At 43.2% G+C, this 17,094-nt stretch overlaps 1 protein-coding gene across 3 annotated transcripts in view; it reads left to right on the top strand.

The window, feature by feature from the left end:
* Positions 1-5,200: 5,200 nt before the first annotated feature.
* PICALM (phosphatidylinositol binding clathrin assembly protein) overlaps positions 5,201-17,094 on the top strand; it is a 64,728-nt gene continuing 52,834 nt past the window's right edge. Inside the window, exon 1 of one of the 3 annotated variants that reach the window (XM_072032845.1) lies at positions 5,201-5,625. In XM_072032845.1, the coding sequence (XP_071888946.1) occupies positions 5,496-5,625 (130 nt within the window). In that variant the 5' untranslated portion in view covers positions 5,201-5,495. The remainder of the gene's footprint in view (positions 5,626-17,094) is intronic. The other 2 variants (XM_027466931.3, XM_072032846.1) reach the window with 2 other exon arrangements.

Raw genomic sequence — 17,094 nt, 5'->3', positions numbered from 1 at the left:
TTGCTGCTGGGCAGCGCATTGCAGACACAGAGGACAGCACACCTCTCAGTATTCAGAGGTGTCAGTGTTTGACACTTCCACTGGAGAGTGCGAACAAAATGTAGGGCAGCTTGTTTCCTCTCTATCTCACACTCCGAAAGGCATTTGCTACATGCATTTGTCTTGCAGGTAGCCATCCTGGTTTTGAAGGCATTTGCTTAGAGTGTTAATGACACGATTGGTTTTGCAATGTGTTAAGGCTGATGCCATGGCAAGGAGAGCAGGGTGTTGTAACACACAACAGAGTTCAGAAACATCGTATTTGTTTTTCAGCTCTAGATTTGCACATTACATGGGAGCTCTGGCTCAGATATCCTGCTCCTAAGTGAACAAGGTAAAATTAGTTCTGATCACTCCCCTCCTGTGATCCAATACTGACTCGCTTTTCTCCCTTTCTACCTGCTTTTCCCATGTCAAAGTTATGTTAGCTCTTGGGCAGCTGCTTTCTTCCTTAACAAAATCTTCCTTTTGGGGAATAGAATAGCAAAGGACATTGATGACTAGTTAGCTGGAGCTGCACAAGGAGGTGGCACCAGCTCCAGAGCTCCAAAAAGCATGTATGAGGAAGGATGCTGGCTCTTGGTCTTACACAGAGAGGCACAAAAGAGGAAATGTGAGAGCAATGAAAGAAATATCAAAGCTGGCACCATTTCCAGAAGGACGGAAGAGAAGCAAAAAAGAGTTGTCAGATTCAACACGGACTTGACGAAGTTGGCTTTGTCTGCAAGGACAAGAGGTTTGAACTAGATGTGAGGTGCTGTGAGAGGAATGCAGAGTAATGGGTAATTTCAGCAGGAACATTTTGGATAGGCTCAAGGGTGGTATTGAGATAGCAGAGAATGATGTATTTGAAGCAGGAATGAATGGAGCATGGAATAACAATCACTAAGACTGAAAGGAAGGAGCCGAGTACTTAAAATCTGAGGGATCAGAAACACAATTTCATATGAACTGGATATAAGAGAAACAAAAATAAAAGCTGGTGGGCCGTCACGTTATGTGTGGACAACAGAAATGTTGTGGGTGTAAACTGTCACATTTGGAGCAGTGGAAAGGGTATAAATTTCACACCATTCGAGCAGTCCTCAATGGCCATGCCTCCTCCTCCCCCTGAATGTGATCTGGCCACTTTGCATACCTCTGCTGGCTGCCTGATCATGTTGGCAGCACGAATGAGTAACGAGAACCACATGCCTGGGCTACTCCATTTCATTTTGCCATTAAGAAGTGTCACTTTGACCATAACCTTTCTACATCACAGTTTCTCAGAAATATGTTTATCTTCCTCTGAGAGGTGTTACAAATGCGAGTTAATTATTGTCCATAAAACTCTTCGATGAAGTTGCTATGGTGACACAAATTATATTGAATTTTTATTATAGTCGAGACGGAGTGTTACTCTAGATGTCTTTCACAGAAAAGCAACATTGGGAAATCTTTGCCAAACTCTTTGAAAATGGTTTCGAGATTATTATGCTGTAGTTAAATGAGCAGCACTCTGCTAGGTCAGGCAAAATCAGGCTGTTTGAAAGTGCATCAATAACCTTAGGCTGTATTAATAAACCACCTCCATTAGGGAAGGCTGTTATAAAGTTGTCTGGTTCTAGATGATCAGCTGCTCTGGAGCTTCCCAGAGGTGTGCTAGAAATGAACCATGATAGGTATATGTCACACCTAGCTACATTTGAGAAGCAAAAGAGCTGGTATTTTCCATTTTCTACAGTCTGTTCTTTCCCATTATCTTCTACCTCTAACTCAAACATGCTAAATTACTGGGCTGGCATCTCCCTTTCCTTAAAAGTTGGGGAAAATACTGCAATCCTTAACAGCAGATGAATCTATTGTGACCCTTGAAATGGGTCATAGGAAATGTTTAGATTGTAGCATGTTTCCAAATAATTTATAAAACACTGAAACAGCATTTCCTGATTGTATTTAGGTGGCTTCACTGCCTCTGGTTTTCCTCCCTATTGCTTCCTCAACCCTTCACTGTCACTCTTAACCTTCTCCCTCAGCCGTTCCAACCCAGCTCCATTGAACCAGCCCCATTTCATTGTTGTTTTTTTTTTTGCCTCTGCAAGTTTTATTCATCAGCCCCTTTCACTTCCCAGATTATGGTTGTTGATTTTTGTTGTTGCTGCTGATGATACGCCCTCAAAGTCTTAGCATGAACCTGCTACAGTTTATAAGTACGTTCACAGCTCTGTGCCTTACAAGTTTTGTACGCAAGAAGGGCTGATTTCTAAGATCTGAAATTCAGCCAAAACACCTCTTTTAAATCTGAAGCTACACCCAATTAATAATGCCCCTCAAACCACAGCTTTCCTAATAGCTTGCCGAGCATTTGCAAGAGTATGAAGTGTGGAGGAAAGCGTGGATGCCAGCAGCTCTGTGAGCATTAAAGCACGCAGTTGGACTGCAGACATTACAGCGTGGCAGGCACCACACAGAGCAGAAACGACACTGTTGCAAGAAAGTGATATACATAATAAATTACAGAGGTCACACTGAGGCAAGAGTTTCAGCACTGCACAGTACACACTGGGAGAAACAGCCCTGTCAGCTTGCCCGTCCTTTCAGGGTAGCTGGATGCCAGTGAATTACTGACACTTTGGGGAGCTTGTGAATGCAAGATACAGCATTTTCGCAGGAGCTGGATGCAGACACTAGAAGACCTCTTCACAAGAGAAAAGAATGTTGTTTAGGTTTGCCACTTCACTAAATATAGGACTCATATCTTTGGATTAGTTTCTCTTCAAATGTGTACTCCTTTCTTCTTTCATTCTCAAGCACACCCAGACACACAAACAAAAACAAATGAGTTATAAACTAATCAAACTTGTTTTCTTCAGGTTGGAAAGGAAAAGAGATTAGTATTTTGATTTTAATTTCCAAGTCTTTGGGAGGTGCTCAGATATTATCTAACACAGTGCTTCAAGCTCCTTGCTATAATGGTATCAAGTGCCTCCTAAGCAAATAAAAAGCAACAAACAAATTTAAAAAAAAGTCCTCCCAACACTTCTGTCTCTTGTTTCTTCTTAAGAACAACAACAACAACAACAACAACAAAAAGAGTAGAATTTTTAACTGAGTGGGGTTAAACTGTGAGATTTCAGTGCAAGCGAAGAGCTGCTGAAAGTCAGGCTAAATTTATTTTTGGTTTTGGACCTTTAAGACCGAGGTCACTTTTTGTCCCCTTAGGAATGAGATATTTTGTCCAAATCTGGTCTCAGTAACTCCCACAGTCACAAGCATCCTCTGTTTGGATAGTTTCACTGTTCCTGGAGAAAGCAACGGGCATAATCAGACAAGAACTGATGGAGCCCAAATTTCTTAGGCCAATTCCGTGGAACTCTCCCAAGTAGCAAGCAGAGCTCTTGAAGGGGGGGTTGTTGAAATCCTGGTCCTAGCTGAAGTTAGCATGAAAAATTTAAACAGTGTCAACATTATTGTAATCTCTGATTTACAATATAATTTGAAAACAATACAAAAAGATGATGTGTTCACAGCGATATGTGTTGCTGTATCAATAGCCCATAGCAGTCTTAGTATTTTCATTGTGCGAAGCTTTGTTACAGCAGTCTTATCTCAGAGTCTGCTGTCATATACACATCAGTGATTTTTTTTCCCCAGCATGGGTATTTGGGACTCCAGAAACAGTTCAGAAGGAGCCAAAAAGTGCAGACATGACAATATCTTCAGATACAAACATGACAGTATCTTCAAAGAGCCTGGCATTACCACGGAAGAAAGCCCTATGCATGCAAGCACGCTTTCCACATAGACAGCAATGACATTATTTGGGTCCAGCTTTCACCAGATGTCCTTCATCTGACACTGATTTTCATTACGCATTATAAAGAGATAATCCTACTTATATGCCCTGTCAGGCAGACGGAGCTGAGCATCGTTTGTATACTGCTTCTGTTTAAGTTGCCTCATAAATACTTCAGTGGCTTCACGGAGCAGTGACAGTTCCAAGAAGGCTCATCGGGAGGCACTTGTAGGAGAGGAAGAACATTTGCCTGCCGGAATCCTGTGGTTTTGCTGTGTTATTCGCTGCAGGATGCTTGGGAAGGAGAGGAGCACGCTGTCGGGACACGTAATGAATGCTGCAGACACTTGGGTGGCTGTGATGGCAATTTGGCAACGCACAGGGTAACAACTGGAGTAGCTGCTGGACGTGGTGCTTAGGGACATGGCTTAGTGGGTGACGTTGGTAGTAGGGGCATGGTTGGACCAGATGACCTTGGAGGTCTTTTCCAACCCTAATGATTCTCTGATCGTCCACCCATCTATAAGGGTCACATAGGTTCCAGGCCTACAGGAAGCACCTTAAGGGACAGGTAGCAAACTTTATGAAGGAAATCACCACACAGCTTTGCACCCCCAACAAGCCACAGAGTAAATCCAAGAGCCCTGAGAAGCATGAGCTGAGTAGTAAACCAGGGGGAGGTTGATCACGAAAGATCTGAAAACCATATTTTTAATTATTAAAATGGTGTGCGTTTGAGAATGTTGTTTATTTATTTATTTATTTATTAACATTTGCCACGATGTACATCTGAGAACTTTTTGGCAGGCTTTCAGGTAGCTCCGAGGAGAGAGGTAAAGGCAGCTCCCAACTCCTCGCAGCTGCTGAAAGGTTTTATTTTTTTTATTTTTTTTTTCTTGCGTTTTTCATTGCCCAAGGTGACACCGAAGGACTTTCTACTGAGCTGACGGACGCGAAAACTTTATTTTGGGCAACTTGCCTCACATTTTAAACTCCCCTAAAAGGGTAGGGTGGGGGAGGTCTAATGGGGAAAGGGAGCCCAAAAGCGAGCCCACCCGTCTGATGGGAACGGGAAGGGGGGCAGAGACGTCCCTATAGAGTTTGAGGGGGGGGATTGTGCCCCACAAATGGGGGGTCTGTGGCCGTCCCTATGGGCTGAGGGGGGAAATTGGGGAGGGGGGGGGCTGAGGGGGTCCCCTCAGAGGATGGGGGGGGTGTTGTACCACGTGACCCCGCCCCCTCCCCGTTACCGCGCTTGGAAGCGGGAGGGCGGGAGGTGAGGGGAGGGGAGGGGGGGCTGAGGGGAGGGCGTGTCACGTGGGCGGGGCGCCGCGTCACGTGCCGGGGGCGGTTCCCGCCTTGAGGCCCTGAGGAGGAGCCGCCGCCATTTTGCTGCGGCGCCCGGCCCGCGTCCCCCCCTTGTCCTGGCCCCGGGCACGGCGGAAGGCGGCAGGGGGAGGGGGGCGGGAAGAGGAGGAGGAAGAGGAGGGAGGAGGAGGAGGGCTCCGTGCTCGGGTGACAGGCCCGTCCCTGAGGGCGGAGCGGCGGGGTGAGGGCTCCCCGGCGCAGCTCCGTTTCCCCCCCCCCTTCCCCCCCGGCTCGGCCCCTGTGAGGGGAGGCAGCGGAGCCGCCGCTCGGTCCCAGCGCCGCCAGCTCCCCCCCCCACCCCGTTCCCTCCACCATGTCCGGCCAAAGCCTCACCGACCGCATCACGGCGGCTCAGCACAGCGTGACCGGCTCGGCCGTCTCGAAAACCGTCTGCAAGGCCACGACCCACGAGGTGATGGGGCCCAAGAAGAAGCACCTGGACTGTGAGTATCCGCTGGGGGGGGGGGCTGAGGGGCTGCCCGGCCTCCTCGGGCACGGGGAGACCGCTGTGGGGCTGCCTCCCTCCTTCCCCCGGCCTCACGGGGACGGGCAGCCTCGCTGGGTGGAGGAGCCCAGTGTATTTCGCTATAGGACGTGCCCCGGGGGGGTTAGGAGCGAGGACGTGGCGATGGAGTGCCAGAGAGAGGTTTCTCAGGGTGTGTGTGCTCTGATCGAGGGGCCCTGTTGGCTTTTCTTCGTGCACAGGACCCCGGGCAATGCGAGCTTTGCCCCGTACCCCTTGGAGAACCGAGCGGGGGAATGGGCTGTGGTTTCCCTGCTATTTGGTCTCATTCGTCTTCTGCTTCCCCTGTTCTGTGGAGGAGATGCGGGAGTTTCAAGAAGGAATAGCTGATCTTAATTCTTTCCAAAATAGTCTGTTAGTGGAAAAAAAAACCCTGCTTTTCTGCCGTTCTTACAACCATTCTCTGTATTCTGCGATGTGAAATGAGTGCTTGAGGGACTAATCTGTCTCTGTAAGGCTGTTCCTCTTAGCCTTATCCTTTCCAGCCCATCTCTTTCTCAGGGGAAGATGGGCCTAAGAGGACTTCAGACCTTCAGTACCTGGGCTGAACATCCCATACAGGGATAGGCTGTTTTTCAGCTTCTAGTAAAATGCTTCCAGAGTGGGAAGGCTTAAAAGGTATCCTCTCAATTCTGTGCCATCCAGGTGATAGGGAAGAGAATGATGAGCACTGAGGTTCTTATTAGTGGGTCTTCCGCTGAGCTGGAAGTCATCTGTAGTCATGGGACTATGGCTTGAATACTTGACTGCATCACATCTGTTTATTCTAGGCCCTTTAGGGACTCTCCCTCACCCCCCACCTATAAAGGAGGATACTGGAGAGAGTCCTGTGGATATACATGTCCTTTGCATGAATGCTCTGCCCTTCCTTACCACCCATGTGTATGAAGAAAAGGCTGAGTCTCCGTGTGTCTTGAATTTGTGCATTCTGAGTCCCTGCTCTGTCCAAATGACAAGACCAGATGGGACACTGGGACACTGTAGTTAATTCTTTTTTTTTCCACCAGAACGTGACTGACTTGAAGGGTAAAGGTACTCACTTGATGTGAGTACCTGAGAGGAACGTGATCCATTTTGTAGGATATCAGTGGAACAGCTGCAGCACTTTATTGCTGGGATTCCCTCTTTCATTTCACCTCTTGCCTTTAGACTGATTGTTAACTGAGTGGCTTTTTTTTTTTTTTTGCCAGTTCATGGGAGCAGAAGGCTGAGGAGATCCTTGGCCTCTGTGTAACAGTCTGAGATAGAGGAAGCACCTTGTCATATGGCTGATGTATGAAGACAGTGTTGCTAGATTCTGCACAGCAGAAGGGAGGCTTTCTGGAGAAACCTTTGTCAGCTTTAGCTTGGAATAGTACAAAAAGCACACGTTCATAACAGGGCACTGAGCAGCTGTGAACGACTGCACCACGTAAACCTTTTAAAAAGGAGCATCAACCTGACCAGTTGACTCCACAGTGTCCAGAACATGGTTGCTGGGGGACATCCTAATCAAGACATTTAGGATACTGTCATGGAAGGGTGCTTGACAAGCTTTGAGCTTACTTGGAAAGCCATCTGGTAGCTGCTGGGTGAGATGCCCACTTCTGTATTTCCCCTGTCTGCTCTTGACCTGTTTGCTCTTGACTGGGAAAAGTCCCCATTCAGCCTCTTTCTCAGATAATTCTTTTATCAGAGTAATGTGAACTTGTTTTTCATTAGTTTTGCTGCTGTCACTTTTTTTCCAAACAATAAAAATAGCTCCTGGATAGGTCAGGTTTTGCATGCAGCCCTTAATAAGTTCGTCAGGAGTCTCTGGTCCTGGCTTCAGGAAATGACACAATTCCATATTTTGAAAATTTTCTTTGTTCGTACTGTTTATGGTTGTATGCTTAAAAAGGAATGCTTTTTTCAGAAGCTGTGACTCAAGCCCCACCTCTCTGTTATTTGCACATATTTTCCTTTTATAAACAGTTTAATTCCTTACCACTAAATAAATCCAAAATACTGACCTCTCATTGTGAATAACAATTAATATACTAGCTTTCCATAGGCAGCATGCTGCTTAAGTCTTTTTTCTAATTAATGTTTATTGCAGTAATGGCAGTTAAGCTTTAACTTCGTTAAAGGCTGTCTCCTAAACAAGTTGATGAGCTGAGTTTTTGAAGACTCCTGGAATTATGTCTTAGTTTTTTATGTCTTAGCATTTTCTGAGGTCACAGCATGTTTTTCTTCATGTGGTGTAATGCATTGCTTAAACACATTATAAAGTCTCTGACTGGTCTGTTTCTGAAACTTCATTTATTAGGCTTTGAGCCATCATGAGCACGTTTAAGAAGCTCAGCCTTGCACTACTAACTCATATGACTGGGGGAAATACAAAATAAGAACCTGTACTCAGGACCATTCCTATTTTTATTTATCTTGACTCCTGTGGAGTTCCAAAACTAAATGGCTCCTATTCTGTATTTGTTTATTGCCTCTGTATTTACCTCAGTGACCACTGCCACAATAATTGAACAATTTAAAAAAATAAAAAATAAAAATCTTGGCCCATAATGATAAAAAAGACAAGCTATTCCAAAGAACATTCCTCCTCTCCAATTACAGATTTAGTTGCTTGTTTAATTTGAGGGATGAAGAATCAAATCTGAATTTACAAGTGGATTTAGTCTATGGTATGGTAGCACTGATCATCTTATGGCCATATATGCTCTGGATATCCTCCTGGTTTGGTCCAGTCTTCTAACTGGGGTAAGGATTCTCCGTTTTGTAATCTAGGTGCTGCTTTGGTAACCATGGACTACTTGTTTTATAGCAATCAGGTTTCATAGTCATGAAACCTCTCAAAGCTTAGTCCCTGAAATTAGTTTAACAGCAAACCTAGTTTCACTAGCGCTTTGTCCCAGTTTTTGCACCTCTCTGAGCAATGATAGCTCAAAACTAGTTTGTGAGTTTAACTTGGAGATCTACACAGCCGCTTCTTTCATACCTAGCTGTCTGTTGTCTTCAGTGCTGAACAGTGATGCCAAGAACAAGTGCTGTAAATTTTCTGTATGTAAATGGTGCTGGAAAAATTGTTCCCAGATTTCTTACAATCCTACTGTCATGTCAGGTTGGGGGGGAGGGGGGGGAGTTGTGCCCATACATGCAGTGTGTAATTGTTAGGAAAGCCACAGGATAACACATTTGGTACAAACTAGGAGTTTTTGCTGGGTCAATTTAGTAAAAACCTGTAGGGCTGTGATATCCCGGTAGCACAGAGGTGTGTGTGTAGTTGCAGCAGCTTTGATGTGAAACCTGGTTAGGGCTGGGTTTTTGAGCGAGCCCGGTGTTGTAGCCCTGTCTGCTTGTGGCTACTGGAGTAGCGCTCTTTAAAGGAGAATGTGGCTGGATGGCTTGGAAGGAAGTTGCAGTGCTGTAATTATCCATTCTTAACAGGAAATCTCTCTATAGTCATGCCAGAGTGCTGCTTCCTTGACTTCTTAGTGGGAAGCAAATGAGTATTTTTAAGGAAGGCAGTAAAGGAGCGCCCTGCTCTGTGTTGTGCAGGTGTTTGTGAGAAGCTTTGTGAGTGAAAGTAAACTTAATTGAGCTTGTTTGGAACTTATTTCCCAAGGCCCTTATGTCAGCTGGTTTGATTTTGCTTAGAGGTTGATACAAGAACAAAAAAATAACAAGTCCATCTAAAGTTTTGCTTTATGCCTGTGTTGGGGACAGCTTCTGCTCTTGAATGAGGGTAAGAGAGGGGATCTTGCAGAGCTGAGGGCCAGAAGTCACTGCTTTTTCCTCTATCACAGATTTGTGGTAAAGCTGGGAAAATCACTGTTTTAAGTGCTCATCTGCTCATTTGAATAGTGAAACTTAAGTGGGCTATTTCAGTGGTGTCGACTTAACTCCTGGGGTCTCCAAATACTGCTGCATTTTCTAGTGGAGATAGGTATCCATGTTCCCTTTATGGCATTGTATAAGTTTACCAAATCCATTTTATTTATTTATTTTTGCCAGGATTACCTGAAGTTTCTCATGGCTTTGCTTCCCATTTTCTATCTGACTTAAATTTCTGGAGGCAGTCCATGGTTATTTTTGCTTAGAACTGCTCTGTCTAACCATAATTATGTCAAATGCAGATAATTACATTATTACAACTTTCTTTTGAAGTATTTGTTTTTCTCTAAGTTCCTCCGTGATCCCTTTAGCGTTACTTCCCTGGCCAACTTTTCCGAACTTTTTACTAGAATTCCTTTGCAATATTTATGCCTTTTAGTAGCATACGAGAGCTATCATACTCCTCTAGATTGCCAGAGGGCCGATTTTCTACCACAGCTGCTCATTTGCAGAAAGAATAGCCATTTAGTTCTGCAGCTGTTGTTTTATTTTACTTAGCCCGAAGCGGTATTCTACTTCAGATGAAGTAAGAGGCAGGGACTAAGAAGGAGAAGCTGTAGGACACCTGCAATCAGCTTACCGGGAATCTTCGTGCTGCCACTGCTCTGCGTTGGCAGCGGTTATTCAGGTGTCACCTAACTTTGGCTATAGCTCTTGCTACGATTTTTGATGGTGCAGTTGTCTCTTGCATCTTCTAAAAGCGATGTGCTCAAGAAAGACATTCTTCTGCCGTTCAGACTGTGATCTAATGATCTATTTCAGTCTTTCGTTTGTAATTTGAAGATCAGCTTTCAGTCTCTAGATGTGGAAGTCTGAAGCTGTTCTTAGTGACAAAAAGTTGACAAAGTAACACTCTTTTTGCATAATACAAAAGAGGTGACTTATCCAACCCGGGACTTAAAGCTTTTTTTATTTAAATCTTTGTGTACACTGTTTTATGTGAAATATAGGAATGCTAAACTACAGTAGCAGATGATGCTGGTAGAATGCTGGGAAAATTCACTTTTAAAATGTTCCTGACATCTTGCCCTCCCTGAAAAACTCACCTATTTTCTGAGGTAGAGAGATGGTTTGTATTTGAATGCTCAGTATTTTTTTAACAGCCCTCTTAGGTTTAAGCTTCTTGGTATCTTTAAAGTCTTTTCACTCTTTTAATACTCAAACATCAATTGCTTTTTCAAACATAGCCCAGTTACTGCTGATCAGATATGCGCGCCCTTAAACCTTGGTAAACCTTGCAGTTCCTAAAGCATTTTAGAAGAAATCAAGTGAGTATTGTAAATGACTCCTTCATACAGGCTTGAAGCCCTGTAGTGGGATGTGATTAAAGATTTTCAAGTAGTTCATAATACAAGTTTAAAGCAATAATCTGAAGTAAGTGATTTTGCTTCTTAGTATCTTAGCAAACTCTTATGCTGCAGCAGTGGCAACTTTACAGAAGTTCTTTGATAAAACCTCATTTTGTCAAAACCCTGCTCTTACATCCATCAGTATGTGAGCTTAACCTTTCAGGTTTCCTGCTGGGTGAAGTCTTAACCTTAAAAGTAAGTGTAATTTGGAGCTGAATGTTATCCTGTAAAGGTTTAGGTAGGAGAGAGATCGTGTTGCTGATTAGGTCTGTGCTGGAGTAGAAATGAACAAGAAACAACCAAGCAGAAAGGGAAGAAATTGATGTTGATTTAAAAAATGTTGCTTTAATATTTTTTTTTCCCTTCCAGAAGTTATGTCCATTATGAAATATGCTTCTGATCAGGCACAACAACATGGACTTTTAATAACTGATATACTCTTAAACTCAGTAAATTTAGCTTCACATAGAGCTTTATTAATGGGCTGGCAGTTTGTAAACCTCAAAATAATGCTAGTAAATTCGGTGTTAACTTGAGCAACTCTCATGGCTATGAGTGGCAAATCCAAGTTATGAGTAATATGTGACAAATCGGGTATTGAGATTTGAGAAATCGGGGAACTAAGCTGTATTTAAGTGTCTGAAAAGAACTTCATTAAGTTAAGCGTTTCATAAGGACTTTACAAATGCGCTGGATTTTCAGGTTGACTAAACATCCCTATGCTATTTTTCTAAAGGAGCTTTATTAAAGTAATGCTTATCTGGATCATTTGCAATGTTATACGTGAGTAAATTAGTGGTGTTTTTTTGTTTTTAGTTCTACCCCAAAACAGAAGGTGTAAAACAATGAGATCTACACCAAAAGATGAATGTGGAGCCTCAGCTCTTAGTATGAGGCACAAGTAAACATACTGGAGGGAATAGTAGTGGCACCAGGAGGGATCCTCTGGTTTTATTTTAATTCATGTCATGCAATATGTTTGTATATGCTGTGTATAAATAGACAAAGGTGAGTTTTATTCTAATTCTGAGCCCTTCTCTGCGGTTTCTTTGACACCTGTGTTAGTTTCCTGAGGAAGAGCTCTCCACATCAAGTTCTTATTTTTTTCGTTCCACTCATGTTCCTGAAAACACACTTTTGAAATCCTCAGTTAATATTCTTTATTACTTCCCCCAAGCAAGCAGTCCTTCAGGTCCCAAGGCTGCATGCTGTAGCACCGGTGTCATCCTAGAAGCAGCAATTCCTTTGCTTATGTAGGAAGTGATAAGTTTGTACTGGTTGAAACTGTGCTCTGCTATTGCGCATATTTACTCTAAATATGGTACTTGCAGTGGCACGTAGCTCAGCTGTTTTAGTTGCCAACTTGGTACTATGACATCAAAACCCATTCCTATTGTTTGCAACCTTTGATTATAATAGCTAATACATTTAAACCATGAACTGTGAATTCCGTTAACGGTTTCCTAGTAAACATGTAACATACTTTTTTTCATGTTAATATCTTCCAAAACTGTGTTTTACCCATTTGAAATGGGTAGTAATGACATTCATATCATTCCTCAATTAGTTTCGATCAAAAACCCAAACCAAAAAAATGCCGTGCACAAGGATACCAGCAAGTTAGATGTGTAACTTCCCACAGTTACAGTAGTCAACTGGTTTTCAGGACCCCATATGGACAAAATACCAAGTTTTAAGCTAAACTCAGGTTACCAGTGGAAGTAAACATGTTTTTAAAGATTTGTTAGAAACATAGACTGTCCCAAGCTGGAAGGGACCTACAGGGATCACAGAGTCCAACTCCTGGCTCCGCACAGGACCACCCAAAAATCAGACCTTATGTCTGAGAGCATTGTCCATAGGCTCCTTGAACTCCAGCAGCTCAGTGCTGTGACCACTGCCCTTGGGCAGCCTGTCCAAGTGCCTGACCTCCCTCTGGGTGCAGAACCTTCCCCTAACACTCAGCTTGACCCTCCCCTGTCCCAGCTCCATGCCGTTCCCTCGGGTCCTGTTGCTGTCCCCAGAGAGCAGAGCTCAGCGCCTGCCCCTCCGCAGGCAACTGGGGTGAGGCCATACAAATGCAAAGTGCTATAGATTGTCTGTACCTTTAATCTGGCAGCAAATCCTCTCATAGATATCCATAATTTAATGGTTTTGGTAGCAGCTGCCATATCAGGAGGTGGAGTAGCATTGTAGCCGTACAGGAGGAAAAGGTGCTTTCATGCTATTTGGCTTTCTTAAGGGCTGCTTGTGACTTGCTTTGCTCTTGGCTGTATTTGGGTTCTTCTGGTACGGATAACGAACAGCTGGAAGGGGATATGAGAGTTTCTGTACGCATCTCTTGCTTTTCAGTTGCATATTTTGGGTTTAGTTTTATTTTATAGAGTGCTTCCCTTCCCATAATGCTTATGTTCAGAAATCTCCTCAGCATTTCACCTAAATTTGCCTGCAGTTGGATGTGGCTTATTTGGCTGGTATCTCCTCTTCTGATGACAAATGGGTTGATGTTTCATTGGAAATTGGGTCACACTTGAGTTTGAATTCGATTTTTTTTTTTAAATCCCCATCCCCTCCTCCCCCTACTGTATTGCTGTAATAATTGCAGCCATCACTGCAACCTATTTCAAACTTTATGAATTTCTCTGATCCACAACTCTCTGTATTCCTGACCTGACCTCATTTTTGATGTAAAATGTTAAAAGTTGTTTAAACTATTGTGGTGGGTAAGCCACCGTACTGAGAATAGATCTGTAGATCTCTAAGCAATTCTTTTCTTTACATAGAGAAATTCAGCCTATTCAGTCTAGCTTCCTCATGAAATGCCTTGCCCTTTTCTCCTGTCTTACAAGGAATATTTACATTTAATATTCACATAATAGTGATGATGTCAGTTTGCATGCTTTGGGCTATTTTACCTGCAGTTAATGTTTACTCATGAACTAAAAGTAGCACTGCTAAAATCATAATAGTTGCAGTCAGGAAAAAATGCCGTTCTGAACAATATCTTTGTGTTCTCTTTTTCTCTTGACAAGCAAAGTTTGTTTACTGTTTAGACACGTTCTGGAATCCATAGGTATGTTTTTAATTTTGAATTACTTCTTAGGGTAACACTCCATGTTGCCTTGCTTTCATTGACACAGATATGTTCTACTTAGCTGTTTTTATTCAAATTACTGTATCTGAATTTATTAACCTTCAATAAAATTGTGTCTACTATATCACTAGTCTCTGTTAAAATCACTAGGAGCTATTTCTCCCCAGAGTGCTTGCATTTCAGCCAGGAGCGTCACTGTACAACATTGCAGAATGAAATCTAGAGCATCAAAAGTATGTGAGGAGGATTTTAATCATAGCAATGAAAGAAAAGTCGATGGAAACCAAATATGAGCACTTTTGCATGACTGGGCTGTAGTTGTTTCTAACGAGGCTATGAAACGCGTCGTAAGCTGCTGCTTTTGATTAGCTGTCTGATGGAAAAGCTCAAGATGCACAACTGCCAGCTGTAAGCTGTTGGAAGCACAGGACTAGCACACTGCGTTGGGCTTTGTGGAAAAATGATGGCTGAACACAGACTTTTTTTTCAAGTTCTGGATGGTTAATAGGGAACTAGCTGAAACTTCCTTCCAGATCTGATCAGTCAAAATGCTTTGCCACAAACACCACCGTCATTAAGCCTATCAAACGTAATTAAAGCTAACGCAGTTTCCTAGCAGATTACTTTGCATTAAAAATATGGAATATGTGCAGTTTGTTTCAGTGCTTAATTTGGCATGTAAGCAGATGGAAATCCAGAGAAGCCTTTGTGTTTGTGCTCAGATGCCAGGGAACAGCGTGCTTAATTGAACTTGGGATGCTGGGAATGGCATTGTTATGAACTTGAAGCTTACATTTCTTAGGGGTTGATTCTTCTGTTTTGTTGCTTTTTTTACTTTTTGTTTACACTCTGCTATTTTACAAGGAGACTTTCTTCAGATGTCATTATCTGTAAGTATAAAGGAATGCGTTTGAGGAGGTGCTTTTGTCCTTTTTATAAAAAAAACAACTGTTAATGAGGAGCCTTTGTAGATAGGAATGTGTTCAGCCTCTTGGTATGTAGCAGGGCACACACAAGGCACCATAACACCTAGTTTCACTATGGCCCCATGTCCTTTTAGTCCTCTGAGGTTCTAACCAAAGTGTGACTCTTACTTTGAAGCAGATGAAATAACTAACCAGCTATTTCGTTATTAGAGCTTTTCTTCAGAAAACAGCTCTGTTTTAAAGATAGGACATCTGAAGTCATCTCCCCTTTTACTGAGGACCAAAAGGCAGATGGTATTTACTTCTACTCTTGGCTTTAGTTTATATTAGGGGCTGTTTGTGACCCGGACTCGTCTCTGTGCACGGTAAATACAGAAATTCCCGTCTGGAAGCTGTGGGATCCGGAGGAATTCTTTCACTTTACAACTTCCGTTACTGCTCTGGTTTCAAGCTTAGAGGGTTTGGAGCTCCAGGTTTGCTCTGAAACTCTGTGAAACTCGATAACCACATGATCATTAATAAAGTGCTCATGAAAAATCTCTGAAATTCGGGGATAAAGGCAGAACTGGTCTGGTTTTATGGAGCCCAAATATAACACTGCTATTGTAGCAGGGCTCCCCTTTGTATGGGCCCTTGCTTTATCTATTGAAATCGGTACAGCTTAGTGTACACTGCTAGAAAAACACAATTTCACTTTTATTCTGTGGTCTCAATTGAAACTATTTTTGCTCCACCCTGACCTATATCACAATATATTTTGTGATTTTACTCTGAAGAGCTTCGGCATGGGCTTTAAAGGATGGTTTTGATCTTTTAGCTGTTGCATCCTTGTAGAATGGTGCTATTTAAATGTGCATTGAAGCTGTGCTGGGATGAGCCAAAATGAGTTTTGTTTGCTCAGGGAGCTCCACATACCTCATGGGAGATGTTAGTCTAAATTGAAGAAGGAAGTAAAAGCTAAATTAGGCAGGCATTTCCAACATTTCTATTAAAAGACTGAAGGATTTTATCTGCTCCTTTCCTTGACTGCCTCTCTTCAGAGGAGAGCTGGGCACTTAGAGTACATGAGTTTCATTTGAAACAGTTTTATGAAGATACATGTGCATTGATGGGGGGAGAGGTGACTTTTTTCTTTTAAACTGCCGTACTCCATTCAGCTTAACAATTCATGTCAAAAACTGATCATGCACTGCCCAAGAATAAAGGTATGAAAGTGGCTGTCAATGGTAAATCTCATTTAATGAGTTCACCTCCTTTATGTGCAAAGTGTGAAACGTGCTGTAGAATTGCTGGAGCTTGTGTTAAAATGGCTGCAAGAACTCCTCTGGATCTGAATGTCTTGAATTTTAGCTGCTTAAAAATGAAATAGGTAATTTGGATAGTAGAGACTTATTTTAACCAATAGACAATTGCTAGAATGTAGCACAAGTCACCAAATACCTTGACATGCAAGGAGCAGGTACACGTTTTAAGTATTTTTATCCTATTCCTGATGGCAGTACTGAAGATTAGTCCCTCTTAGGAGTGTAGACAGAAGGCATACATACAGAACTGGTATGTAGATGGCCTTTCACATGAAGAAATCACTTGTGAGACTGAGGGGAAAGAACAAGGAATAGAAGGAAGGCAAACTATTCCTTAATTTCACGTCTAGAAGTCATTTCAGGCTTCATGCTATCCTCTTGGTCCCCATGCTTTGTTATGAAGCCAACTAGTTTTCTTCACTATTTTTCTTCTCTGTCCACCTGGTCCAGCTCCTGTTCGAGCAGGGACACCCAGAGCAGGCTGCCCAGCACTGCATCCAGGTTGGCTTTGGAGTCCTGAAGATCCTTTCTCCAAGGAGGAGTTGCACAACCTCTCTGTGCCACCTCACAGTCATGCTCCATCACCCACCCAGCACAGAAGTGCTTCCTGAGGTCCAGACCGAACCTCCTGTGGCCTTCTTAGCAGCATTGCTGGCTCACATTCAGCCCGGTGCCCACCAGGACCCCCAGGCACTTTTTCTGAGAGCTGCTGCCCAGCCAGGTGGCTCCCAGGATGGCCTGGGGCTGTTCTTCCCTAGGGGCAAGACCCTGCTCTGTACTTCTTGATGAACCTCACAAGGTTCCTGCCAGCTTGATGAGGTTCCTCTGGATCAGCGTGTCCCTCTGGTA

Source organism: Anas platyrhynchos, chromosome 1 (assembly GCF_047663525.1).
Source record: "Anas platyrhynchos isolate ZD024472 breed Pekin duck chromosome 1, IASCAAS_PekinDuck_T2T, whole genome shotgun sequence".
Classification (NCBI taxonomy): Eukaryota; Metazoa; Chordata; class Aves; order Anseriformes; family Anatidae; genus Anas; species Anas platyrhynchos.
Note: the sequence above shows the minus strand (reverse complement) of the source record. Positions and strands in the feature narration are given on the sequence as shown.